The 27,616-nt window shown below is 43.9% G+C and overlaps 1 protein-coding gene and 2 non-coding genes across 3 annotated transcripts in view; 1 reads left to right on the top strand and 2 right to left on the bottom strand.

Moving 5' to 3' along the window:
- SVOP (SV2 related protein) overlaps nucleotides 1-27,616 on the bottom strand; it is a 67,482-nt gene that overhangs the window by 18,574 nt on the left and 21,292 nt on the right. Inside the window, exons 3-7 of the mRNA XM_065904521.1 lie at nucleotides 26,874-26,959; nucleotides 25,116-25,214; nucleotides 21,179-21,250; nucleotides 14,572-14,696; nucleotides 377-440 (exon numbers count right to left, since the gene is read on the bottom strand). Coding sequence (XP_065760593.1) covers nucleotides 377-440; nucleotides 14,572-14,696; nucleotides 21,179-21,250; nucleotides 25,116-25,214; nucleotides 26,874-26,959 — 446 coding nt within the window. The remainder of the gene's footprint in view (nucleotides 1-376; nucleotides 441-14,571; nucleotides 14,697-21,178; nucleotides 21,251-25,115; nucleotides 25,215-26,873; nucleotides 26,960-27,616) is intronic.
- On the top strand, nucleotides 20,096-20,168 carry TRNAG-UCC (transfer RNA glycine (anticodon UCC)). Its single transcript has one exon. It is a non-coding gene; the product is annotated as a tRNA-Gly (tRNA).
- LOC136146233 (U6 spliceosomal RNA) lies at nucleotides 24,700-24,806 on the bottom strand. The gene has a single exon (XR_010658951.1). It is a non-coding gene; the product is annotated as a U6 spliceosomal RNA (small nuclear RNA).

Below are 27,616 nucleotides of genomic sequence, written 5' to 3' on the forward strand. Positions count from 1 at the left end.
ACGAATGAGTCTGGATACAAACAGAGGTAATGAATGATGACAGGTGAACGGCAGGAGTTTGGTCCACTCAAGCTACACTATTTAAAACTCTCAGATAAAAGTCATTTCTAGTTCAAGAAGGACTTTCTACCTGCCTGCCACCAGTTTTGTGTTTCTTTTTTTTTTTTTCAGCGACAGTGGATTGATTTGCTTGTTGTTGGAGGAATTTATCCATATTGCAAAACCACCATGTTGAAATCAACATAACTGATTCATTTTAATCCTTGCATATTGTATTTTTCTTAAGCTCCACTTTCTTTGTCCTGTGGCTCAAGACACAGGGAATCTGCTGCTCAGAGACTGAGTATTCTTCAGACTCCCAGACCATCCTCCTTACCTCAATCAGCAAAATACACTTAGCTCTGGCTTTCATGGGAAGGAACTCAGCATACAGTGTAACCCTGGGAAAGCGAAAGAGAGAAAGGGAGTTAATGTCAGGGCTGAGTGGGAAGATTGCTGTGGTTTTCTGGATTTTTTCAGCCAAAGAAAACAGTCAACATCCTTTAGTCTTACTTTAAGTCTCTCCCTGTTTTGGTGTTTTCTCTCTCTCTCTTTGATCTCTCCATCTCTCTGAAACCCTAGCTAAGACCATATTCAAGAATACTGAACCCAGCACTTCTTTGGCGGTCCAGTAGGTTAGACTCCATGCTTCCACTGCCGGGGGCATGGGTTTGATTCCTGGTGAGGGGAATAAGATTCTTCATGTCACATGGCCAAAAAAAAAAAAATCTCTGTGCTCTGCTTTTATCGAATATATAAATAGTATTTCTGTGCTATTTTAATAGTATTTCCACACTATTTATCCTCTTACAAACATATATTCCACCATATTCATGGGCCATATTTTCCTTAATAATATCTACCTTTCACTGAGGACCTACTATGTGCCAAACGTTTTCCTAGATGATCTACATGAATTATCTCATTCAATAAATGACAAACATGGAAAATCAACAGGGTAGATAATTATAATTCCCATTGTGTGTGTGTGTGTGTGTGTGTGTGTGTGTGTGTGTGTATCTTTAACTCCTATTTTCATCTTTGTATCTGCATCAAGTGAGTGAAGACTCTTTGCGACTGTATAATCCTTGGAATTCTCCAGGCCAGAATACTGGAGTGGGTAGCTGTTGCATCCTCCATGGGATCTTCCCAATCCAGCGATCAAACCCAGGTCTCCTGCACTGTGGGCAGATTCTTTACCAGCTGAGCCACTAGGGAAGCCCAAGAATACTGAAGTGGGTAGCCTATCCCTTCTCCAGTGGATCTTCCTGACCCAGGAATCGAACCCGGGTCTCCTGCATTGCAGGTGGACTCTTTACCAACTGAGCTACCAGGGAAACCAGTCAGATAGGTTGTTATTCGAGCAGGGTCACATAACTAGTAAATTAGCAAGTAGAAGAGCCATACGTTTAATCCAGGTCTGTCTATATTATTCACCCCTTCATTCACTTCCCTATTTAGGTGGTTTCACAATTATAAGCAATACTTCAACAAGCATCTTTCATCTTAAATCTTTGTTTGCATGTGTTTTCCTTAGGATGGATTCTTATAGTAGAACTTGAGTCAAAGGGTATGCATATTTTAAGACTTTTGATAAATATCACCAAAAGTGAAGTGAAGTGAAGCGAAGTCGCTCAGTCGTGTCCGACTCTTTGCGACCCCATGAACTGTAGTCTACCAGGATCCTCAGTCCATGGGATTTTCCAGGCAAGAATACTGGAGTGGTTCCCAAAAATGTTGTTCCAATTTATATTCCTACAAGTACCTCTCTCAACACAAACCATTAGGAATTTCATTAACTCAGCTCTGAGAATGGAGACCAATTGCCGGCATTGTAAAAGATGACAGTGATTATCACAAATGACTTTGAAATTTTATTAATATTCTCCAAATGATATTTCTGTATTATTTTTTAAAAATTAATAATACTGAAATAAGAAGTGTGTTTACATTTTTCTCCACCAAATTAAAGTTAAGTTACTAACCATGAAAAAATGTGCTATAGTATATTCTGAGGATAAAGCTAATCCTTAGATGTCAAGGATTTGTTTGGACATGCTATAATGAACTTAGAGCATGCAACCTTTTTATTTTAGGCATACAAGTGGTACATGAATGCATTCTCATTGTAAATAATCTAGCAATATGCAAGAATACAAAGTATCTGAAGAATCTTCCTCTTCCTCCTTACCCCTGCTTCCATTCCCCTGCCCCAAAGCCATGATTAATAGCTGTTTGCTTTGCAACCTTCCAGCCCCTTCTCTATGTAAATGAACATATAAATTTAAAACTGAACAGACATTTTCCCAAAGAAGACATAGCAGATGGTAACAGGCACATGAAAAGATGTTCGACATCACAAATCATCAGGGAAATGCAAATCAAAACCACCATGAGCTATCACCTCACACCTGTCAGAATGGTCATTATCAAAAAGACAACAAATAATAAGCATTGATGAGGATGCAGAGAGAAAAGAACCCTCATGCAGTGTTGGTGGGAGTGTAAATTGGTGTAGTCACTATGGAAAACATTATGGGGGTGCCTCAAAAATTAAAAATAGAACTATCATATGATCCAGAAATTCCACTCCTGGGTATTCATCTGAAGAAAATGAAAACACTGATTCAAAAAGATACATGCACCTCGATGTTCATCGCAGCATTATTTACAATAGCCAAGGTTCAGAGGCAACCTGTGTCCAACAACAGACAAATGGATAAAGAAGATGTGGCTATAAATATATATATATACACATACATACACACATTTATACATACACAATAGAATATTAACTATTAAAAGAGAATTAAATCTTGTCATTTGCAACAACATGGATGAACCTAGAGAGTATTATACTAAGAGAAGTAAGTCAGCAGAGAAAGACAAATGCTGTGTGATTTCACTTATACGTGAAATCTCAAAAACAGGACAAATAAACAAACATAGCAAGCAGAAGTAGAGTCGTAGACACAGATCAGACAGGTGGTTGCCAGGGGGTGGGATGGGGGAGGGACAAAGCAGCAACTAGGTGACGGACATGAAGAGGTAAAAACTTCTAGCTGCAAAATAAATGAGTCATGGGTATGAAATGTACGCTGTGAGGTCTATACACCGGAATTAATTACATAACAACAGTAGTAATTGGGCTTTCCATGGGGGCACTAGTGGTAAAGAATACGCCTGCCAATGCAGGAGATGGCAGAGACGTGGGTTTGATCCCTGGGTCGGGAAGATCTCCTGGAGGAGAAAATGATTACCCCCTTCAGTATTCTTGCCTGGAAAATTCCATAGACAGAGGAGCCTGGTGGGCTACAGTCCATGGGGCAACAAAGTCAGACACGACTCAGCACAATAGTAATAATAAATTTAAGTAACATGATGTCTTTTTTCTTCCCTTCCCTTCTCCTTCCTTCCCACACATGCAGGGTATGGCCAGTGTTCCATTCATACAAATGGCCCCATTCTTACCACTTCCGGCTATGCCAGTCCAACTTGCAATTGCCAGCACCTGTAACTCTTCCCTGAGTGCCTTCCCTGGTCATTAAAGCTTGCTTTGCCAACCCGTGTGGTAGACCAGAAGTGCCAAGGAATTTCAACTTCCTGGGAGCAGCTCTCAACAAACGACAGTTTGCTTGTCTCTTGAACAGGACAATCTGGAGAATGTGTTGCAGTCTCTCAGAGGAAACTCCTTGCTCCTGAGTGCCTATGTCAGGATCTGCTCCTGATAAGACAGTTTGGAAGTCTTGCCATAATAATCTATATCGATCTACCAGATTATTTTTTAACAGCTGCAATCTTATCAATGAATACTTAGATGGTTTTCAATTTCTTGTTTTTGTAGCCTATGCCACAAGGAACATCTCTTCCTGTAATTGTGCCCCGCATCTGGCCATTATTTATAGCAGTTCATTGTGAAAAAATGTAATTTGGGATTCATTCAAAGTAGGGGGATTATTACAATCATATTAAAGAGTCAACGAACAAGCAATGAAATTAGCAATGCCAAGAAGCAAACGATACAGACGTGAGTAAATCCCCTCTGCAAGTAATTGCATTTTTGGCACTTGGCAATTAGAGATTTGCCATTTGGATCACACACTTGGAGAGCAATGACCTGGGATCTCCATCTGGCATTTCTGCTTGATCTTTGGGGAAAGAGCAGTGTCAAGGTCAGATGTGTGAGCAAGCTGTTTCTAGACAACAGACAACAGATCTGAAGAAACTCCTGAGGCAAGTCTCAAGGTAGAACAGATGGGCAGCTACCTGGGGTATTTGTCTTTAAGTAAGTAAGTAAGTGTTAGTTGCTCAGTCGAGCCCGACTCTTTGTGACCCCATTGACTGCAGTCCACCAGGCTCCTCTGTCCATGAGATTTTCCAGGCAAGGATACTGGAGTGGGTTGCCGTTTCCTTCTCCAGGAGATCTTCCCAACCCTGGGATTGAACCCGGGTCTCCCGCATTGTAGGCAGACACTCTACCGTCTGAGCCACCAGGGAAGTTCATCTGTCTTTAAGAGTGGCTAAAACACTTAGTAGGATGCCAGGTAAGGCAGGCTTCCAGCTCATAGATAAGGAGTGTTTCTGCAGAGACACACAGCGCCCTCTACTGGAAATAATAAACCATCTGCCTGGGTGCCAGCCTGCGTCTTGTATGTTTTTTTTGTGAGGCAGGATGTGACTGATGATGGAAGTAAACTCCGATGCTGTAAAGAACAAAATTGCATAGGAACCTGGAATGTTAGGCCCATGAATCAAGGCAAATTGGAAGTGGTCAATTTACCTTGAGATGGCAAGAGGAATCAGTGATCTAAAATGGACTGGAATGGGTGAATTTAACTCAGATGACCATTATGTCTACTACTGTGGGCAAGAATCCCTTAGAAGAAATGGAGTAGCCATCATAGTCAACAAAAGAGTCCAAAATGCAGCACTTGGATGCAATCTCAAAAATGACAGAATGATCTCTGTTCGTTTCCAAGGCAAACCATTCAATATCATGGTAATCCAAGTCTACGCCCCAACAAGTAATGCTGAAGAAGCTGAAGTTGAACGGTTCTATGAAGACCTGTAATACCTAGAACTAACACCCCCAAAAGATGTCCTTTTCAGTATAGGGGACTGGAATGCAAAAGTAGGAAGTCAAGAGATACCTGGAGTAACAGGCAAATTCAGCCTTGGAGTACAAAATGAAGCAGGGCAAAGGCTAACAGAGTTTTGCCAAGAGAACGCACTGGTCATAACAAACACCCTCTTCCAACAACACAAGAGAAGGCTCTACACATGGACATCACCAGATGGTCAATACCGAAATCAGGTTGATTATATTCTTTGCAGCCAAAGATGGAGAAGCTCTATACAGTCAGCAAAAACAAGACCGGGAGCTGACTGTGGCTCAGATCATGAACTCCTTATTGCCAAATTCAGACTTAAATTGAAAAACGAGGGAAAATCACTAGACCATTCAGGAATGACCTAAATCAAATCCCTTATGATTATACACTGGAAGTGACAAATAGATTCAAGGGATTAGATCTGATAGACAGAGTGTCTGAAGAACTATGGACGGATGTTCCTGACACTGTACAAGAGGCAGGGATCAAGACCATCCCCAAGAAAAAGAAATGCAAAAAGGAAAAATGGCTGTCTGAGGAGGCCACACAAATAGCTGAGAAAAGAAGAGAAGCAAAAAGCAAAGGAGAAAAGGAAAGATATACCCATTTGAATGCAGAGTTCCAAAGAATAGCAGGGAGAGATAAGAAAGCCTTCGTTAGTGATTAATGCAGAGAAATAGAGTAAAACAAAAGAATGGGAAAGACTAGGGATCTCTTCAAGAAAATTAGAGATACCAAGGGAATATTTCATGCAAAGATGGGCACAATGAAGGACAGAAATGGTATGGACCTAACAGAAGCAGAAGATAGTAAGAAGAGGTGGCAAAAATACACAGAACAACTATACAAAAAAGATCTTCATGACCCAGATAATCACGATGGTGTGATCACTCACCTAGAGCCAGACATCCTGGAATGCGAAGTCAAGTGGGCCTTAGGAAGCATCACTACAAAGCTAGTGGAGGTGATGGAATTTCAGTTGAGCTATTTCAAGTCCTAAAAGATAATGCTGTGAAAGTGCTGCACTCAATATGCCAACAAATTTGGAAAACTCAGCAGTGACCACAGGACTGGAAAAGGTCAGTTTTCATTCCAATCCCAAAAAAAGGCAATGCCAAAGAATGTTCAAACTACTGCACAATTGCACTCATCTCACACGCTAGCAAAGTAATGCTCAAAATTTTCCAAGCCAGGTATGTGAACCATGAACTTCCAGAAGTTCAAGCTGGATTTAGAAAAGGCAGAGGAACCAGAGATGAAACTGCCAACATTCGTTGGATCATCAAGAAAGCAAGAGAGTTCCAGAAAAACATCTATTTCTGCTTTATTGACTATGCCAAAGCCTTTGACTGTGGGGATCACAACAAACTGGAAAATTCTTAAAGAGATGGGAATACCAGACCACCTTACCTGCCTCCTGAGAAATCTGTCTGCAGGTCAAGGAGTAATAGTTAGAACTGGAACAACAGACTTTTCCAAATTGGGAAAGGAGTACTTTAAGACTGTATATTGTCACCCTGCTTATTTAACTTATATACAGAGTACATCGTGTGAAATGCTGGGGTGGATGAAGCACAAGCTGGAATCAAGATTGCCAGGAGAAATATCAGTAACCTCAGATATGCAGATGACACCACCCTTATGTCAGAAAATTAAGAACTAAACAGCCTCTTGATGAAAGTGAAAGAGAGTGAAAAAGTTGGCTTAAAACTCAACATTCAGAAAACTAAGATCATGGTATCTAGTCCCATCACTTCATGGCAAATATATGGGGAAACAATGGAAACAGTGAGAGACTTTATTTTTTGGGTCTCCAAAATCACTGCAGATGGTGACTGCAGCCATGAAATTAAAAGATGCGTGCTCCTTAGAAGAAAAGTTATGACCAAACTAGACAGCATATTAAAAAGCAGAGACATTACTATGCTGACAAATGTCCATGTAGTCAAAGCTATGGTTTTTCCAATAGTCATGTATGGATGTGAGAGTTGGACTACAAAGAAAGCTGAGTGTCAAAGAATTGATGTTTTTGAACTGTGGTGTTGGGAAAGACTCTTGAGAGTCCCTTGGACTGCAAGGAGATCCAACCAGTCCATCCTAAAGGAAATCAGTCCTGAATATTCATTGGAAGGACTGATGCTGAAGCTGAAACTCCAATACTTGGGCCACCTGATGCGAAGAGTTGACTCATTGGAAAAGACGCTAATGCTGGGAAAGATTGAAGGAAGGAGGAGAAGGGGACAACAGAGGATGAAATGGCTGGATGGCATCACCGACTAGATGGACATGAGTTTGAGCAGGCTCTGGGAGTTGATGATGGCCAGGGAAGCCTGGTGTGCTGCAGTCCATGGGGTTACAAAGAGTTGGACACAACTGAGCAACTGAACCTAGTTATTTACTATGTGCAACAATTTTTTGCCTGGAAAATTCCATGGACAGAGGAGCCTGGAGGGCTACAGTCCCTGGGGTCTTAAAGAGTCAGACACTAGCAATTAGAGGGGATTATTAATCTGGGGTTCCTATGTGCATTTTTCTAAAGTTTCTAAAACAAAACTGTATTGTTTACTGCCTCTCCTCTTCACATCAGTATTTAAAACACCGAGTCACCTCCTCCTCAGGCTCAGTGGATGGCCCTACGCAAGAAAATGGAAAGTGAACAAATAATTCTTTCTTCAGCCTCCCAACACCAAACCCTAAGAGAACAATCCACGTTGCTTTTCTTTTCTTTCTATTAAAATAAATCTTCCCACATCCAACTTTTCTTATTTAGACACTATTTAGTTTTCATTTAGTGTTAGCTAGAAATATTGCTTCTCTTTCCTGGAACATAGACATGTCTTTGAGATTTATTTCTACTCATTAGCACTTAAGCCTGTTTAAAAATTAAGCAAAACAAAAACTTTTAAAAGTCAATACCACCAAAAAAATGAACACCCTAAAATAACTACTGGATTCCACTATCCTATCACTTAGTTTTTGTTGTAAAATAAACTGCCTAGTGGCCTAAATGAGTAAACGTTCATTATTTTCCCCAAAATCTAATGTTTGTAATGATAAAGTTACATTTAACTCTTTTGCTTGGATTAAAGTCTCTTCCTTCTTGTGGGTATGTAAATTGGTACAGCCACTATGGAGAACAGTATGGAGACTCCTTAAAAAGCTAAAAATAGAGTTATCATATAATCCTGTAATACCACTCCAGGGCATATATTCAGAGAAAACCATACTCCGGAAAGACACACACACCTTACTGTTGACTGAAGCACTGTTCACAAGAGCTAAGAAATGGAAACAAACTAACTGTCCATCAACAAAGAATTGGATAAAGAAGATGTGGTACATTTATACAATAGACTAAGACTCAGCCACAGAGAAGAATGAGATAGTGTCATATGCAGCAACATGAACAGACCTAGAGATGATCATACTAAGTGAAGTAAGCCAGAGGGAGAAAGATAAATACAGTATGATATCACTTATATGTGGAAACTAGAAAAAAGGTACACGTGAACTTACATAATACGAAACAGAAATAGACCCAGAGACAGAAAAGAAACTTCCGGTTACTAAAGGGGAAGGCGGGGGAGAGGTTTATGGAACAGAGATGAGTCAGTTATGGCCAGGCTAGCCTAGCCAGTGCCGGGCCAACTCACCAGCTGACAAAAGACACAAGGGGAAGCCCTGCAGGGATGAGAACCACCAAGAGACCAAACCGCAGCATCATGGGTTAAATCCATCGCCATTTTACGCCATACGTGTTGGAGTAGTTTGTTACAAAGCAAAAGGAAACTACATTCCACTTAATAACCACCTGCCCTTAGGCAAATCCCTCAGGATCTCTGAGCCTCAGTTTTCTTTTCTGTTAAATGGGGATAGCAGGGTTGTTCGCTGGATAAGAAGAGGTAGCATGAAGAGAGGGCTTAGCATGGCGCCCCATGCTAGGGAAGCACTCCACTCATTATTATTATTATCAGCATCACTACCAATGTTACTGTCGTTGTTATCATCAAGGACCCATGGGAACACCTTCTTTGGGGGAAGTAGGAAAAGAAGAAATAAAGGGAGAAGAGTTAGAAATGCAAAAATTAGGGCAGAAGGATGGGCTCCTTATCAACAATATAATTTCTATATGAATTGAAGGATGTTAGCTAAACATATTGTGTTAATCATTTGCAAGATATAGAAGTCATTATGCTATATCCTTAAACAGTTGTTTTTGTTGTTTAGTGGCTGTCATGTCTGACTCTTTTGCAACCCCATGGACTGTAGCCCGCCAGGCTCCTCTGTCCATGGGATTTCCCAAGCAAGAATACTATATTGGGTTGCCATTTCCTTCTCCAGGGGATCTTTGAGACCCAGGGATCAAACCCACATCTCCCACGTTGGCCGGTGGGTTCTTTACGATTAAGCCACCTTCAATTAAAAAAAAAGTAATAATATAATTTGCATTTATTACTCAGCCATTAAAAAGAAAATATTTCAATCAGTTCTAATGAGATGGATAAAACTGGAGCCCATTATACAGAGTGAAGTAAGCCAGAAAGATAAACACCAATACAGTATACTAACGCATATATATATGGAATTTAGAAAGATGGTAATGATAACCCTGTATGCAAGACAGAAAAAGAGACACAGATGTACAGAACAGACTTTTGGATTCTATGGGAGAAGGCGAGGGTGGGATGATCTGAGAGAACAGCATCGAAATATGTATATTATCAAGTGTGAAACAGATCGCCAGTCCAGGTTGGATGCATGAGACAAGTGCTTGGGCTGGTGCACTGGGATGACCCAGAGGGATGGGATGGGGAGGGAGGTGGGATGGGGGTTCAGGATGGGGAACACATGTAAATCCATAGCTGATTTATGTCAATGTATGGCAAAAACCACTACAATATTGTAAAGTAATTAGCCTCCAATTAATAAAAACAATTGGGGAAAAAAAATGAAAGATCAAATAACAACAACAAAAAAAAACCTTCATGGTTACCTCCTCTCTAAAAAATATATATATACATATATAATTTGCATTTATACTAAATACAGAGTATATTATAAGGATTTCTGATTGTTGAACTTTTGAAAATAATATAGCAAAATCCTCTTCACTTGATTTTGTGAAGTGGTACAACTGGGTAAAGCCCTTTTAAAGGAATGGAAACTCTTAGTTATATTTAATTACACAAAAATATTTTCAGCTAAATGCTTCCAAATAATGAACTTAGGAGAGCCATTTTTATAACTAGATAAGAGCTTTGCATAATTAAGGCGTGATTATTTTACGTAAATAGCTGGCATGAAAGTGCTCAGGAACCAAGCGAGTCTCCTGGATGGCTAAAATATTTCTTCTGTAACTTTTTTTTTTGACCTCGCCACACGTAATGCAGGATCTTAGCTCCCCAGCCATGGATCGAACCAGTGTCCCCTGCAGTGGAAGTGCAGGGTCTTAAACCCTGGACCTCCAGGGAAGTCCCTCTTTTGTAATTTTGTGTGTGGTTTTTATTGGCCCTCCTTTTGCTAACCATGTGATCTTTCACGTGCTACTGCTATAAAGCTCAGTTTCCTTACCTGGAGAAGGGAGGTCATCATATCTACGTCTTAAGGTTTTGCGAGTTTAGAATGGTCATGTGTCTGGAATGCAGTAATAGCTCAATAAACACACAGAAGTGCTATTGCAGCATTAAATAAATGAATAGCTAAATGGGGAAGCATGACATTTGGGGGGTGGGGGGAGGGAGCAGACAGGCAAACCTAGAACCGTCAAGATATCCGGCCCTAATTTTATTCCCTTGGTGTCCTGTCCTCCCTGGCTGAAGATCTCTTCCCTTTGCAGTTTCCGGAGGTGGTTTTTTCCTCTCCTCCAGTGACTCAGCCATTGGAATCTCATCAGCTTACAACCTTCCACAGATTCCTGAGAATTTCTGTTTTACTGATAGCACCTTTCTCCTGCTTTCCAGCATCATTCGAGATTTATTTCTTATTACCATTTGTATTCTTCCAGAAAATGTGGAAGTGACACACTTCTTCCATGGAAGAATGTGGAAGGACACTTCTCATGGCACCATCTTCAACAAGAATCACTGGGGACGTTCATAAGCCCCGGTTCCTTTCCCTACCCTCCTATGGACAGAAAATCCGGGGTGAGGATGTTGGGAGGCTGGATCTGCTGCCATCTCCCCAAGCATCTCTGGGAGAGGAATTTCACGTGTTTCTCTGTGAGCTCATCCCTTCCAGCCACAAGGGGAAAATGGTCCCAAAGTCAATGAATGGCTCACGAACGGGGCAGTGGCTGCAACAGCAGGAATTCCTGGAGTTGGGCCAGAAGTGGAATAGATTGGCCACAAGCCCCTGCCAGCCCAGGTTAACAGGCTTGGCGTAATGGCCTCTGCTTTAAGTTCCAGTGTTTCTTAAGCTCATCCCTGACCCAGGAGACCATGTCAAATACCTACTCTGCCCAGCTTTGGAGGGTCGATGATGAGTAGCCCAGAGAAGGGCTGAGCTGAACTGAGAGCTTCTAAGGGGAGAAAGGGCTTCTCAGGTAGTGTTAGTGGTAAAGAACCCAGCTGTCAATACAGGAGATGTAAGAGCAGCAGGTTCAGCCCCTGAGTTGGGAAGATCCCCTGGAGGGGAGGGCATGGCAACCCACTCCAGTATGCTTGCCTGGAGAATCCCATGGACGGGGAGCCTGGCGGGCTGCAGTCCATGGGGTCGCACAGAGGCACAACTGCAGCGGCCTTGCACACGTGCACGCAAGCACATCACAAGGGTCCAGGGGAGGGGCTGTGATGGATGTACCGCCTGGATTCCCCCTTCAGGGCTGAGGCACACGGCCCCTCTGGAACGACCAGGAATGTTGCCTGCTAAGAGCTCAGAGTTGAGCCCCTTGCAGGAGCTGCCTTGGCCCAAAGTAGCTAACTTCCCCCAAGGTCGTGCTCCCTCCTTGAGGGCAGCCCACATCCAAGGTGGCTGATGTGAACGGACAAAGGTCCAGCCCCCATCCTCAGTATGGAACAATCTAAAGGGCCATCCCAGCTTCTGAACCCTATGGATGAGCTGAGGCCCCCATCAGCTGTTACAATCACATTGCAACTTAGCGTCTCCCTCTGCCCAGCCCTGTTTTTCTGACTCCTTTACAGGTGTTGATCTCGGTTGCCCCTTGCACACATATCTCGATTTCTGTTTCCCAGGCTGCCAGCCTGAAACAGGGACCATGTCTGTTTGGCTCACTGCTGTACTCCCAGTACCTAGCACTGGCTTGTGTCATAACAGAAGCTCAAGAAAATACCAGTTGAGGGGATTCCTTGGTGGTCCAGTGATTAACACTTGGGCTTTCACTGCTGTGAACTTGGGTTTGATCCCTGGGAGGGGAACTAAGATCCCACAGGCTACATGATACAGGGGGAAAAAAATTGGTTGAATGAATGAATAAAACTAAAAAGAAACTTTCTGGTCTCTTTTCAAAATTTTCCTAAATTACTGCAACAGAATTCCTTAGTTCCAACCTATTCAACCATCGCTGCCAGATTAATTCTTTTAAAGTACTTCTGCTCAAACACTTTCAGTGCCTTCCCACTCGTCTGCAGACAGTCCCTTTGACCTGACATTCAAGACCTTGTGTAAGCTTGCCCTAGTCTATCAGGGCTTCCTAAATGGCTCAGTGGTGAAGAATTTGCCTACCAAGCTGGAGGTGCAGGTCGATCCCTGGGTCGGGAAGAATCCCTGGAGTAGGAAATGGGAAGCCACTCCAATATTCTTGCCTGGGAAATCCCATGGGCAGAGGAGCCCAGTGGGCTAGTCCACGGGGTCGCAAAGCGTCGGACACGACTTAGTGACTAAACAGAAGCCACCTGGTCTCCAAGGCCCATCTCAGTTTTCGATTCTCACGTTTCTCAGCCTCAAGCTAGCTGAATTGGACCATTAGCCTTCCCCAGACTCAGCTATGGCTTCCTCTTCTCATGAAATCCCCTTCTTATGAGATATCCTACATATTCCCCAACTCCTTGGGTCTCTCTAAATCCTTTTAATTGTTCATAGCAAGGCAGTGGGAAGCAATGGTTGAGCCCAGGCTCCGGAGTTAGAGGGTGTGGGTTCCGACTGCAGCCCTACCTCTTGTAACTGTGTCATCTGGGGCAAGTTACCTCACCTCTCTGTAGCCTTAGTTTCTTTATATGTAAAATAGGATTAATAATAGAATCCACCTCAGAGGGGAATTGGGGAGATTAAATGGGACAGTCTGGGCAAACTGCTTAGAACAGCATTTGCCCCTTTAAATATTGGCTATTAATCACCACCCTTTAGAGTGGGGTCAACGCTTTTTTGACAAAGGTCTGGACAGTAAATACTTGAGGTTTGCAGGCCACAGAGTTTCTACTGAGATTACTCAACTCTGTTGCTGAAGCATCAAAACAGGCGCAGATAATATGTCAGTGCATGGTGTGGCTGTGTTCCAATAAAACTTTATTTAGAGATCCAGGTGGCAGTTCAGATTCAGTCCAGCTGCCACAAGCTAACAATCCCTGCTTCAGAATTCCCCAGTCTCCCAGGAAACAGTAACTTCTTCCTACAATCCTGTCTACTCTCAGTATCTTAATAGCTATAACAACAAAATAACACATAACTTACAAAATAATTAGCCCCACCCCGTTCCCTGATAGTTCGGTTGGTAAAGAATCTGCCTGCAATGAAGGAGATCCTGGTTCAATTCCTGAGGATTCGCTGGAGAATGGATAGGCCACCCACTCCAGTATTCTTGGGCTTCCCTTGTGGCTCAGCCAGTAAAGAATCTGCCTGCAATATGGGAGACATGGGTTCAATCCCTGCATTGGGAAGATCTCCTGGAGAAGGGAAAGGCTACCCACTCCAGTACTCTGACCTGGAGAATTCCATGGACTCTATAGTCCATGGGGTCACAAAGAGTCGGACACAACTGAGCGACTTTCACCTTCACTTTGACTTCCTGCCTTGTGGTAAGGTTAGAAACAGGTAAAAGGGAGCAGGCAGGGTAGTTCAGAGCATGGGTGTTACAGGCGGACAGATTCCAGGTCTTAGTTCCACCTGCACCCTGTGTGACTTGGGCAAACGATTTCCCCCACTGAGTCTGTTTTCTCAGCTGTAAAATGGGAATTGCACTAATTCAATACCCCTGCACATCTCCTGGGGCTGCTGCACCCTGTCCAAGAGAAATGTCCCGTCAACGCCAGATCTATTGTTTTGATTATTATTCCACATCTTCCAGCTATCGTGTTGCTTTTGCTGTTGTTAATCATTACAGTACTGACAATGACACTCTTCTCTGGCTCCGTCAGAGTCCCCGGGTAGCAGGAGCCCTAGTGTATGTACCATCTTTGCCTCCCTCCGAGCCCATCAACATAGCTTCCTGGCTGCCTGGCTGGGTGGCCAGAGCTGGGTCTTTACTTACGACTGGGGGACCCCTCCGATCCCGAAGCCCACCAGGCCTCGGAGCACCAGGATCCAGCTGTACACGGGCGCAAACGCGCTGAGGATGCCGTAGTACAGGGTCCAGAGCACGCTGATCTTCAGTCCCTGCGGAGAAGGAAGACACCCAGTCACAGGGCTTCTCAGCGTCTCCAGGTCACACGCCCCTGTTCAAGGTGCTCAAGGTCACTGTAGGGTCGCGGTAAAGGGTAATCCACACAGCCAAGGGATGCTAGGTGTTCTCTGGGTGGTGGCGCCAACTCCGAGGGGGAGTGTGGGAAAACTGTGGGGCATTCTCAGCAGTCCCAGTGATTGGCAGTTAATAGACAGGTCCCAGGGACTTTCTGGTGGTCTAGTGGTTAAGACTCTGTACCTCCACTTCAAGAGGTACGGGGTTCAATTCCTGGTCGGAGAACTAAGATCTCACCTGCTGTGTGGTGCGGCCAAAAAAATTTTTTTAAAGTAATAGACAGGTCCTAGAGATGCTAGATATCCCACAGCACATGAGACATGAAGACTTACCTCACACAAGCTTGAATCGAACTTCCCACCAGATATTAAACCATGCAGTTGATAACTGTTTATGACTATCTGCACCTAGACCTTCATTCTGGTTTACATATAAACAGGATTTTGGAAGGTGGGTCACACCTTCCAAAAAAATTCCTGAGGGTAGTTTTTCAGAAAAGCAACTTCTAGATAAATCAAAGTAAGATACACTTTGTTTTATCTGGAATTTTACAGAATTATCTTTTCAGAAAACCATGTTGCCAGTGGAAATGCTATGTGTGATATTTGAGTGGCTGAGTGTGAATACAGCATCCGTCTGCTTTCATGGGACTTCTATGTATATCTATGAATAGACTGATCTGAATCTTATTTTGAAATGTCAGATATACAAAGAAAAAGCATCAAGATTTCATTAAATCCAAACTTATTTATAATTGGGGCGAATATGAACTCCTTTCAGGATCTAGGCAGAGTGGTATGTGAATATTTGCATATTGAAAGGAAATTTATTAATTACTTCTTTAAAAAATGTTCTCCCTTGTGGCCTAGTTAAGATATTTTAACTGACTTCTTTTTAAAAGCTGCGTAAGTGGGAATTCCCTGGTGGCTCAATGGTGAGGAATCCGCCTGTCAATGCAGGAGGCACAGGTTTGACGCCTGATCCAGGAAGATCCCACATGCCACGGAGCAATTAATTCCGGGCACCACAACTATTGCACCTGTGCTCTAGAGCCTGGGAGCTGCAGCTACTGAGCCCACAGCCGCAACTACTGAAGACCGAACACCCTAAAGCCCGTGCTCTGCAACAAGAGAAGCCACTGCAGCAAAAAGCCTGTGCAGCGCAACTGGAGAGCAGCCCCCGCCTGCTGCAACTAGAGAAAAGCGCGGGCAGCAGCAAAGACCCAGCACAGCCAGAACAATTTAATTAAAGTGAAAAAACTGTATAAATGACTAGGCTATTTTATCTTTGAAATTATTTCTGGATTATTGGGGGCACTACTAAATATTTTATTATATATTTTTTTAATATAAAGGGGACATTGTAGGGAATTCCCTGGTGGTTCAGCAGTTAGGACCTGACACTTTCTCTGCCATGGGCTGGGTTTTCGACCCCTGATCTTGAAGCTAAGATCCTAGAAGCCACACGGCATGGTTGGAGGACAAAAAAAAAAAAAAGATGTTGTATTTGATGGGGTTGAGAATCACCTAGGAACACAAAACTACAGGACAAACCTGGCATATATTCCTGGAGTGTTAATTACACTTGGAGATGGAGAAAAAAAAATGAAGGGTGAATGTAATTGAAAATAGCATTTTTTATAATACAACCAACACCAAAAGTGTTCTGGAGTAGAATGCAAATGTAACATGAATATTAGACCTGCCACATGAGGTCTGGGCAGCCTGCCCTTCGCAGCACCCTTCCTAGATCTGCAGGATTGAGTTCACCCTTCTGTCTGCCGCCCTCTCTGCACACCCCCACCCCTCAACCCTTGCTTCAGGGAGAAAGTGTAAGACATTCTAATTTTAGCTCTAAAATGAAAATGAATTAAAAGAGACTAGAGAGGGAATTTGGAAGTCTACCACACGTGACCTTAGTCTTTGGGAAAACGATTTCAGGTGGTAGAGAGAATGTTTTAAATGACTTTGCACCACTTTGCAAGAATGTGATTAACTTTTCATTTTAATCTTCACTCTTCTGATTATGCTTAAAAGGAAAAGGAAGTATCCATGGGATGCTGGTCTGTCTTAACACCTTTTTAAAAAAATTTATTTTATATTGGAGTATAGCTGATTTACAATGTTGTAATAATTTCAGGTGGACAGCAAAGGGACTCAGCCACACATATATATGTATCCATTCTCCCCTAAACTCCCCTCCTATCCATTCTGCCACATAACATTGAGCAGAATTCCTTGTGCTATACATTAGGACTTTGTTGGTTATCCATTTTAAATATAGCAGTGTGTACACGTCCATCCCAAACTCTCTAAGTATCCCTTCCCCCCATCCTTCCACCCTGGTAACCATCTTTAACATCTTTTTAAACATCTGCTAATCTTGCTGTTTAACAGAGACAGCAATGAGGCAACCATACCAGCTAGAATTTTATAACATTGTTTTCCTTGTATTTATTTTTACAGGTATTTCTTACTTAGGGCAATTGCTATTGATTTCCCATTTAAGACTCTAAATCAAGTTTTGTTTTCAAAAAACATGCATTTAAGGATTTTTTAATGTTGATATAAAGAAAGATATTAAGTACATAAGAGAATAGGTGGGGCAGGAATGATTAAAGTCTAGGAAGATCCGGATCTATTGCAATAAATAATAATAAATAAAAAGGCAACCTTTCTGCTCCCCTTTCTAAGCCCAGGGCTATGCAACTAAACAACAAGAAGATGGATACTGGTACCTGCCATAGACTTAGTTCCTTTCTTCTAACTTGACCTAACTTACTAGGGACTGTTTTTTTTTTTTTTTTTAATTTATTCTTTAATTGAAGGATAATTGCTTTACAGAATTTTTTTTTGGTTTCTGCCAAACATCAACATGAGTCAGCTATAGATAAACATATGTCCCCTCATTAGGGACCTTCTTCCTTGGAACCTGAGAAGTCTTGAATCAGAAATAAGACATCATTAGTGGCAGGGAACCCATATTATGGGCTTCCCTTATAGCTCAGCTGGTAAAGAATCCACGTGCAATGCAGGAGACCCTGGCTCAATTCCTGGGTCAGGAAGATCCCCTGGAGAAGGGAAAGGCTACCCACTCCAGTATTCTGGCCTGGAGAATTCCATGGACTGTATATCCATGGGGTCGAAAAGAGTTGACTTTCAACGGAAAAGAAAACAAAAGAACAGAAGGAAAACAAAGCAGGAGAAGCAGAGTGGGGAGAGAGGAGGGCGCCCAGACTGACACGTGGGAGCGACGCCTCCCTCGAGGGGCTGCCTGGCAGCCATGCCGCCCTAGTGAGGTCACCGGATGCCCTCCTGCCAGGCAGCAAAGACATGCAGGCCGACCGGTCCTGTCAGGTCACAGCAGAGGGCAGCTGGCCCTGCATTTGCCCACTGATGCCAGCGCTTTCCAGCTGCCCAGAGAACGAGGACTCAGCAGCCACTTGGAGGGATTGTCACGGCATTGCAAAGGCGTGAGCGCTGCCAGCAAGCCCCATCCAAGCACTGCTCAGGGCCTCTGCAGAAATGTCCTCTGGGTTCTCATTAACCGCACTTGTCGCTCTGCCCAACATCTGTTCTGCCTTTCAGAATGCTACCCCTCCCCCTTTCCTCCCCCCCCTCATTCCCTTCCTTCTTCCCTCTTTATTAAGCAACCTCTATATACCAGGCTCTGGAGATAGAATGCATGGACATTATGCATTCATTACTTTGCTCATTCAATTATTCACTTCACAATAAGCAGGTATTGAATGCCTGCAGTATGCCAGACCCTTAGAGATACTGATAATGTACTATTCACTCATTCAATACATAGGTATTGAACACTGACTGTGTGCTCCGCACTAGAGGTACTGAAATGTATCATTCATTCATTCACTCATTGGTTCACTGTGTATGCACTGAGTACCTCTTGTGGGCTTGGCACATATCGATGGCCTACTGGTTGCTAAACACTTGGTTTTGTCCTGCGTGACAGCGGGCCACAGGACAGCCAGAGGCTCTGACTTCATGGAACTTTCATTTGCATTTTTGAAATCACTGCCTCATCGTGATGCTGGATCCTCACCATACCCTATGGAAAGAGGTTGTTATTTTCATGTCTACTTTAAAAACAGCACATTGAGGGCCGAAGGAGATGAGTGATTTGTCCAGGATCAGCAGAGTCAATACTGGAGCTAAGACTTCCAACCTCTAAAGCTGTACTTTGAATGAGACACTCCCCTCCTCCAGGACCTTCGATGGCTCCCCATTACCCCCAGGAGAGAATATACAAGCCTAATGCAGGCGGAATGCAGTGAGGAAGGTGGACCTGGGCAAATGACCCCCAGTAGAGAATATACAGGCCTGATGCAGGCGGAATGCAGTGAGGACAGGTGGATCTGGGCAAATGAAAGACAACTTGCCCTGCCCTGCCAGCCTCAGCTCCAGCCAAAAGCTACCATTACAGAATGTGGGTCCTAAGCCACCAGATTACTCAGCTTCCCCAAAACCTACAACTCTTTTTATTTTTATGCAAAATATGGCCATTTTGAAACAGAGGCAACTGATTCAGAAATCCCATTAAGCACTGCATGGGATAAATTAAACACATCTGGGGGCCACCTTTGGCTCATGGCCAACCTATTTGGAACCCATAACCTGGAAGTTTCAAGCTCCTGCTCTAAGAAGCTGAAAGTCTAGCTGCCATTTGGATGCCAGGCCTGCAGCCCCAGCACCAGAGAAGTACACTGATCTCATTGCCAGGAGCATGCTCAGTCACCTGCAGAGCTGCCTGACCCAAGCCCCTGGTACTCTCCAATCATGCTCAAGTATAGTGAAAACATTCACAGGACAAGGAAACCCGAGCATGCTCAGAACATTGAAATGCGAGGCCTGGTGCCTGCCAGCCACCCCTTTTTATTCCTTAAAGCTAACATGTTCCTAGAGCCTTTGAACTAGATAATGACCTGATCCCATTCTAAATTTTTCTTGGGTCCCAGTCAATAGTAGTTACCACTGATCACAGGCTAACTATGCATCAGTAAATACTGTTCTAAATGTATTATATACATATCCTTATTTAATCCTCCCAGTGGTCCTGTGAGTTCCTACTGTTGTCAATCCTATTTTGCAGATGGGAAAACTGAGGCTTAGAGAAGGGAGAGCAGCTTGCCCACAGTTACCTCGCTCGACAGGGGGCTCTATGATGTGAACTCAGATGTGTGTGTCTCCACACCCACGAAGCCACACACTCAGGGTCGCCCTTCCTTTCCATGACAGCCACAAGTCCCCAGGCTGTAGAAACTCCAGTAGGGATCAAAGAGGCCCAGTGAGGGAATTCCCTGGTGGCCCAGTGGTTAAGGCTCTGTGCTTCCAATGCAGGGGGCCCAGGTTCGATCCCTGGTTGGAGAACTAAGATCCCACATGCTGTACTAGGGAACTAAGATCCTACTTCTCGGTGCAGGAAGAAAAAAAAAAGAAAAAGGTCGACTTAAAAAGAAGTGGCCCACTGTGTCTCCTGCAGAGTCACGCAGCAGAGGCTCTCACAGAAACCTCTCAGCTGGGCCAAGGCAGATCAAGGAGCTAGGAGGAGCTTCTTCAAGCTTGCCAAGGCTCACCAGCTGTCTGGTTTGCCCTCTAGTCCTAGAGGAGTTCTGGAGAAGCTTTATAATTAGAGCCGCATCCATCCTTCCTGATATTGGGCCAGAGTTCCATGCTGGGGAAGAGGAGGCTCTACAATCTGGGGGCACTTTTTCTCCCTCTCTCCAGTCATACCAGCTTTGTGTTGGGTGTGGGATTTAGCAAGCTGGTCAGAAGAGCTGGAGGCACCCCCTACAGGTAGCCCCCCAGGCTTCATCTATTTAGAGTAGATGAATGTTCAACTGATCCACCGAATTCCAGGATCCTATTCAGTGATGTCTCCCAGCAACCCAGGTCAGGGTGAAGGATGTGAACTCTGGAGCCAGATACACCTTCATCTTAGCACTGGTCTGGCCATACTTATTGGCACCATGAGCTTGGTGAATAATAGGTAATGGGAATTGAGGAAACATTTCCTCTGAACCAGGGGCTTTCTGTACAAGGGTCATTTACTCCCCATAGGAGCCCTATGGGGAAGACTATTACTCTCCCATTTACAGATGAGGAAACTGAGGCACAGAGGGGTTAAGCACCAAGGGGTTGGGGCCAGCACCACCACCAGCATTTTTTATGTTCTGAAACACACATGCTTGGGCCCCCTAGGAAGGTGTGATTTTTTTCAAGAGTCCACAACCTCATAGCAATGTCTTTCTTTGCCCTTCAATGTAGCTCTTAATTAAACTCCCACCAAAAAAAAAAAAAAAAAAAGTTCAGTTGGCACAAGTTTTGCCATTGTCAAGGAGATAACCCAGAGAACACAAGCTTAGGGGAAGTCGCCTTACTGTTTTTCTGCCATACTGGTCTGAGATGTTTCCCCAGAGGGTAGAGCTGGACATCATGCCGACAAAGACCACCTGTGGGGGCAAAGACAGCTTCTGTTAGACAGTGGCACGCAGCATCACAGAGAAAGGAAACACTGATGTGGGCCTGCAGCATCACACTCTTAGTAATAGGAATGAAGTTTACAGCTTCCCAGGTAGCGCTAGTGTTAGAGAACCCACCTGCCAAGGCAGGAGATATGGGTTTGATCCCTGGGTTGGAAAGATCCCCTGAAGAAGGAAATGGCAACCCATTCCAATGCTCTTGCCTGGAGAATTTCATGGACAGGGGAGCTTGGGCTACAGTCCATAGGGTGGCAAAGAGTTGAACATGACTAAGTGACTTAGCAAGCAAGCATGTCTGCGATCTCGTTAAGATGCAAACACTAGTCTATGTGCTTCCTGTTACTGTTTAAGTCTCACAACATCCCTACAGGGTGGGTGCTACCATTATCCCCATTTCACACACGAGGAAACAGAGCATCAGAGAGGTGAGGTCATGCAGCCAGGGTCACACATGTGTTAGTGGCGCAGCCTGGGCTGGAGTCAGGCAGACTGGCTGCAGAGCTAGTATATTTCCAGTTTCTTACAGAACCCAAGAAATGTCTTATGGCTAAGAAAATGTTAAAGGTTGCAAGGTACTGAATAAAATTTGGAGGATATGAAAACAGGACACAGGAGGTTGGGACGGGCGCTGTATGCCATGAACAAGAGAAAGCACCTGTGGAGTGCTCACTGCATGCTGGGGAAAATTCTGGTTCCCTTGTTAGTCCTTGATCAGAGCTGAAGAGGTATGACTAGTCATACCCATTTTATAGATAGGTAGCTTGAGGCTTAGAAGGGTTTAAGGGGACTTCCCTGGAGGTTCAGCAGTTAAGGCTCCATACTTCCAATGTCGGAGGTGCAGGTTCCATTCCTGGTTGGGGAACTAAGAACCACGTGCCACATGGTGCAGGCAAAAAGTTTTAAAAAAAGAAAAGAAGGATTCTAGAAACCTGCTCTGATCCCAGGGAGGAGAGGGTAAAGACAAGTCTTAAGCCCAAGCAGGCTGACTAGAACTTTCTTCACTGTTCTGTCCTTTCTGGAGCACTCACCAAGTGTCAGAGACCACACTGGATGTTCTTTACATCTGTTGCTGTTGTTCAGTCACTCAGTCGTGTCTGACTCTTTGTGACCCCATGGACTGCAGGACACCAGGCTCCCCTGTCCTTCACCATCTCCCGGAGTTAGCTCAAACTCGTCCACTGAGTCGGTGACGCCACCCAACCATCTCTTCATCTGTCGTCCCCTTCTCCTCCCACCCTCACCCTTTCCCAGCATCAAGGTCTTTTCCAGTGAGTCAGCCCTTCACAAGAGGTGGCCAAAGTACTGGAACTTTTTACATACGTCTTACCAAATGTTCCCAGGAGCCCCACGAAGTGGGTGCTAGTATCATCCCATTTTACAGATAAGGCAACTAATTGAGGCCCAGAGACAGGAACAACATTGCCTAGGGTGGGCTGAGCCCAAAAGCATTCCTCCAGGCACGTCCTAGAGCAGTGGGCTCCAAACAGGCTACACAGAGGTGTTCCAAGGGAGAGCAAATGTGGACAATTTTAAAGGAATTAATTTCCACATCCTCAACTTCCATAGAAACTCTTTCCCGAGAACAGGTTAGGGGGTCTCACCTGTTCCTGGCTCCCCTTCTCAACCACCGTTCCCCCACTTCTTCATACCCTGCCCCCCACAATGCGCCTCACAGCCATTGCTTTGAGGTTAAACCCTCTAGGCTGCCTCCAAAAGGACACCAATGACACAGTTGCAAATCCATTCGCAAGTCATCTTGATTCCAATTCCATTTTATTATTTTTAACCAAATTGCAGGAGAGGCTAATCAAGCTGTCAGCAAATTAGATCACTAAAAATAATTTTTCATAAATGACTGCTGTGTGCTCTTCAGCATGCAACTTGGAAGTTGCTGAAAAGAATTAAGTGACATTAGTTTATTGAGTTATTATAAAACTCCTTCAGTTCCCTCAGCAAAACTTTTTATATGTGAACAAAGCCTTTCATATTCATATCGATTCAGTAAAAATGAAAAATAGAAATAGCATTACAGCTGAGCCCTGTCTCATTTTGGCAACAGACTTTCAAATTGTTGCACTGGAGAAGACTCTTGAGGGTCCCTTGAAGAGCAAAGAGATCAAGCCAGTCAATCTTACAGGGAATTAACCCTGAGTGCTCATTGGAAGGACTGATTCTGAAGCTGAAGTTCCAATACTTTGGCCACCTGATGCAAAGAGCTGACTCACTGGAAAAGACCCTGATGCTGGGAAAGGTTGAAGGTGGGAGGAGAAGGGGACAACAAAGGAAGAGATGGTTGGATGGCATCACCGACTTGATGGACATGAGTTTGAGCAAGCTCCAGGAGATAGTGGAGGACAGAGGAACTGGTGTGCTGCAGTCCATGGGGGTCACAAAGAGTCACACACGGCTTAGCGACTGAACAGCAACAATTCAAGAATACGTGACACGGTTGAGAAACACTCCATACCCCTCATCAAGAGGTGCATTCCTGATAAAAGCGACTTATGTTTAGCAATTATTTATCAAAATTAATTATATCTTGTTTTGATCTGTTGTTTATTACTAAAAATTATCATGGTTAACTTACTGTAGGAGAAACATCTTAAATCTTAGAGCCTTATGATCTCAGAAAATTAAAAATGATCATTGAAAATGTCACAAAAATTATAATAGGGTGATGGATGAAACTTTCAAGCATAATAAAACCTTACATTACTTCCTTTGTGGCTCAGTTGGTAAAGAATCCGCCTGCAATGCGGGAGACCTGGGTTCGATCTTTGAGTTGGGAAGATCCCCTAGAGAAGGGAAAGGCTACCCACTCCGGTACTCTGGCCTGCAGAATCCCATGGACTGAGTCCATGGGGTCGCAAAGAGTTGGACACGACTGAGTGACCTTCACTTTCACAACCTTACATTAAGACAAAATTACATGGAGAAACAGAATGAAAATACCAGCTCAAGAAGAAAACAAGACGAGAATGAAGGGTTCTGCTTCCTGCTCCTCCAAGCCTTAGCTCAGGGAGCACCAGTTCCTACAATTTACTGAATAGGTACTATGCTGTTTCCAACCCTCAAGTCACCCTCATGTGGAAGGAATTGGCGTCTCTTGGAAGAGTGAGGTTTATTTATTTATTTTTTTTTTAAAATATTATTTTATTAGTTGGAGGCCAATCACTTTACAACATTTCAGTGGGTTTTGTCATACATTGACATGAATCAGCCATATAGTTATACGTATTCCCCATCCCGATCCCCCCTCCCACCTCCCTCTCCACCCGACTCCTCAGGGTCCTCCCAGTGCACCAGGCCCGAGCACCTGACTCATGTATCCCACCTGGGCTGGTGGTCCGTTTCACCATAGATAATATACATGCTGTTCTTTCAAAACATCCCACCCTCACGTTCTCCCCCAGAGTTCAAAAAATATGGAACGCTTCACGAATTTGCGTGTCATCCTTGCGCAGGGGTCATGCTAATCTTCTCTGTATCGTTCCAATTTTAGTATATGTGCTGCCGAAGCGAGCACAAGAGTGAGGTTTATAAGGTTTATGTGATTCGATCAGGTGGGTTCCAAGTTCCCCGTAATTGAGCAGGATATCTGGGGCCCCCAAGTGGTTGGCACCCCCCAGTGGGGTTAGAGTTGGCTGCAGACATGCCAGGATACACGAGATGGAGAAGGGAGAAGGGATGCTGAGGTCCCGGTGATTCCACTCAGGGCTTAATTCCTGTCTGCTGAGCCCTTGGCAGCAGCAGGAGGAAGTGGGGGGCATCCTACATAACACCCCCCCGGGGGACCAGAACTGATCACAAGAGGAGAGGACGCTGGGCTGCCTACCGAGGTCAGCAACGCCACCTGCCAGCTGGGCAGCCGCCACTCGCAGTGCAGCTGCGGTGCGAGGATGCTCAGAATCATCATCTCCATGGCGTCGGCCATCTGCAGGGAGCAAGCAAACACGTGAGGCCAGGGTGCTGCCCGGGCCGGGGGACGGCTGGCCCCTCACTAAAAATTCTCACGGTAACTTACTGCAGGAGAAAAGAATGTAAACCTCAGAGCCTTATGATCTCAGAAAATTAAAAATGATAATTTAAAATGTCACAAGTCCACAGCCCCAAGCGAGTGCGTAGAAAAATCCCTTTAGACTTTCCCGGTGGTCCAGTGGTTAAGACTTGCCCTTCCACGGCAGGGGGCACGGGTTCAATCCCTAGTCGGGGAAGTTCCGTGTGCCATGTAGTATGGCTCCCCAAAATTTTTAAAATAAAATAAATCAATTAATTAAAAAAAGAAAAAAGAGACTCCCTCTTCTACCTTCTGTTGAGGGCCCTATCACCCATCAAAACACACTGAAAGCTCCAGAAGTTAAAACAGTATGGTACCACATGGGAACTGATGACTAGACATCTAACATTCTTTGTGTGTGTTTTCCCATGTTTGAAAAAAAATTTAGGGACACCCCCTGAACGGAGTGGGAAAGTAGCATATTTTGAAAATCAGAAAGACATTTTTTTTTTAAGAAATATATTTTTATAGAGGTTGAGAGACAGTGATCTTTTTCTCTTGTAGCTCAATTGAAAGCTAGTTTCTCTTTGGTCATTGTTCATGTAGAAATGTCAGTATAGTTAATATTAAAAGGTGTGACCTTTCAATATATTATAACATATTAGGGAGCCCCAGTAATGAAATATCTTGGTAACTTTACAGGATTAAACAGAGCAGTGGAACAGAAATGAGAGTCCAGAAGTAAACCCACGTGGTACTGGAAATGTGGTGGATGATAAAGGGCACTTTGCAAATTAGTGGAGGAAATGAGGTGGGGAAATTGATAACTGTTTGGAAAAATAGGTAGTTAAATCTCAGTTTTGTACTATTCATAAAAATCCATTTCACTTGTATTAATGGTCTAGATTAAAGGCAAAGGCTGAGATGGTTAGATAGCATCACTGACTCAATGAATATGAATTTGAGCAAACTCTGGAATATAGTGGGGCTTCCCAGGTGTCACTAGTGGTAAGGAATCCAGCTATCAAGGTAGGAGACATAAGAGACTCAGGTTCAATATCTGGGTCAGGAAGATCCCCTGGAGGAGGCACGGCAACCCACTCCAGTGTTCTTTCCTGGAGAATCCCATGGACAGAGGAGCCTGGCGGGCTGCAATCTATGGGGTCGCAGAGTCAGACGTGACTTAGTGACTGAACAACAACAATGATCTAGATACATCGTTTGCTATAGGTAGATCCGGCAAGTTTAATAAAGAATCACAAGCCCCTTGAGAAGGTAACTTTTGATCTGTGCATGTTCTTCTAGGGTGAGTCCCACAAATGACATCAGAATCTTAGAGTAGCCCTGAGCCTCAAAGGGTTGAGAACCACTTAATTAACCGGAAACTTCAACTCCTCCTTGAGGGCAACTGTCAACCACACCCAACACCCCCCAGGCTCAGGCTTCATTATCACCCAGGGTCAAACTTTGTCGGTTCAAGCAAAGACGCTAAGAGCAAGGAACCGCGTCCTCCCCTGTAGAGCCTGGGAACCCAGCTGAGCAGCACGGTGTTCCTTGGAGACTGAAGATGACGTCATTGCCCCCAGAGATACTTGCCCAAGCCAAGCCGGTGAGAACAGACAGCTTCCACTGAAACTTTCCAAAACCAATGGCTTCCACCGCATCTTCCACCATGAAAGTATCTGAAGGAGAAGGGGGAGGGGAAGGAAGGGGTCAAAGCATTTTGTACTTGTCCTAGTTCTGGGCCCGGGGGTGGGGGGAAATCGAGGGGATCCCTGACCAAACTCTTTAAAGCAGTGCATGCTGCTTCTAGAGCTTATCCTAAGAAAACTGTCTGGCAAGTGTGAAGTGTGCTGCAAAGTCCAATACAACGTGATTTCTACAAAGGGAATAAGTGGACAACCCAGAATGTCTATCAACAAGGAACTGGTTAGATTAATTTATGTATTATATATGAATGTTTATATATCTACATCCTAAAATACAACCTACCTGTTAAAAAATATGCAGATTTAGAAAGATGCATACAATGTATTATGAATTAATTTTTAGAAAACAAAGTAAGATGGACCAGGGGAAGTAAGATTGAATGCCCATAGACTGTCAACAGGGTCATATGTTAGTACTCATTTTTTTGTACATTTTGATCATGTCCCAGTGCTTTCCAAATAAACACATGGTATTTGTATGCTCAGAAAAAAATAAGGATATAATTTAGAAGCTCATAAGCGGCTTTGAGAAAGACTAAAAGACTAATTACAATGTGGTGTGCTGGAATTGATTCCTGTAATAGCACTGCTGGGAAAACTGGTGAAATCTGAATAAAGTCTGGAGTTTCA

The sequence above is a fragment of the Muntiacus reevesi genome, chromosome 13, assembly GCF_963930625.1.
Source record: "Muntiacus reevesi chromosome 13, mMunRee1.1, whole genome shotgun sequence".
NCBI lineage: Eukaryota > Metazoa > Chordata > Mammalia > Artiodactyla > Cervidae > Muntiacus > Muntiacus reevesi.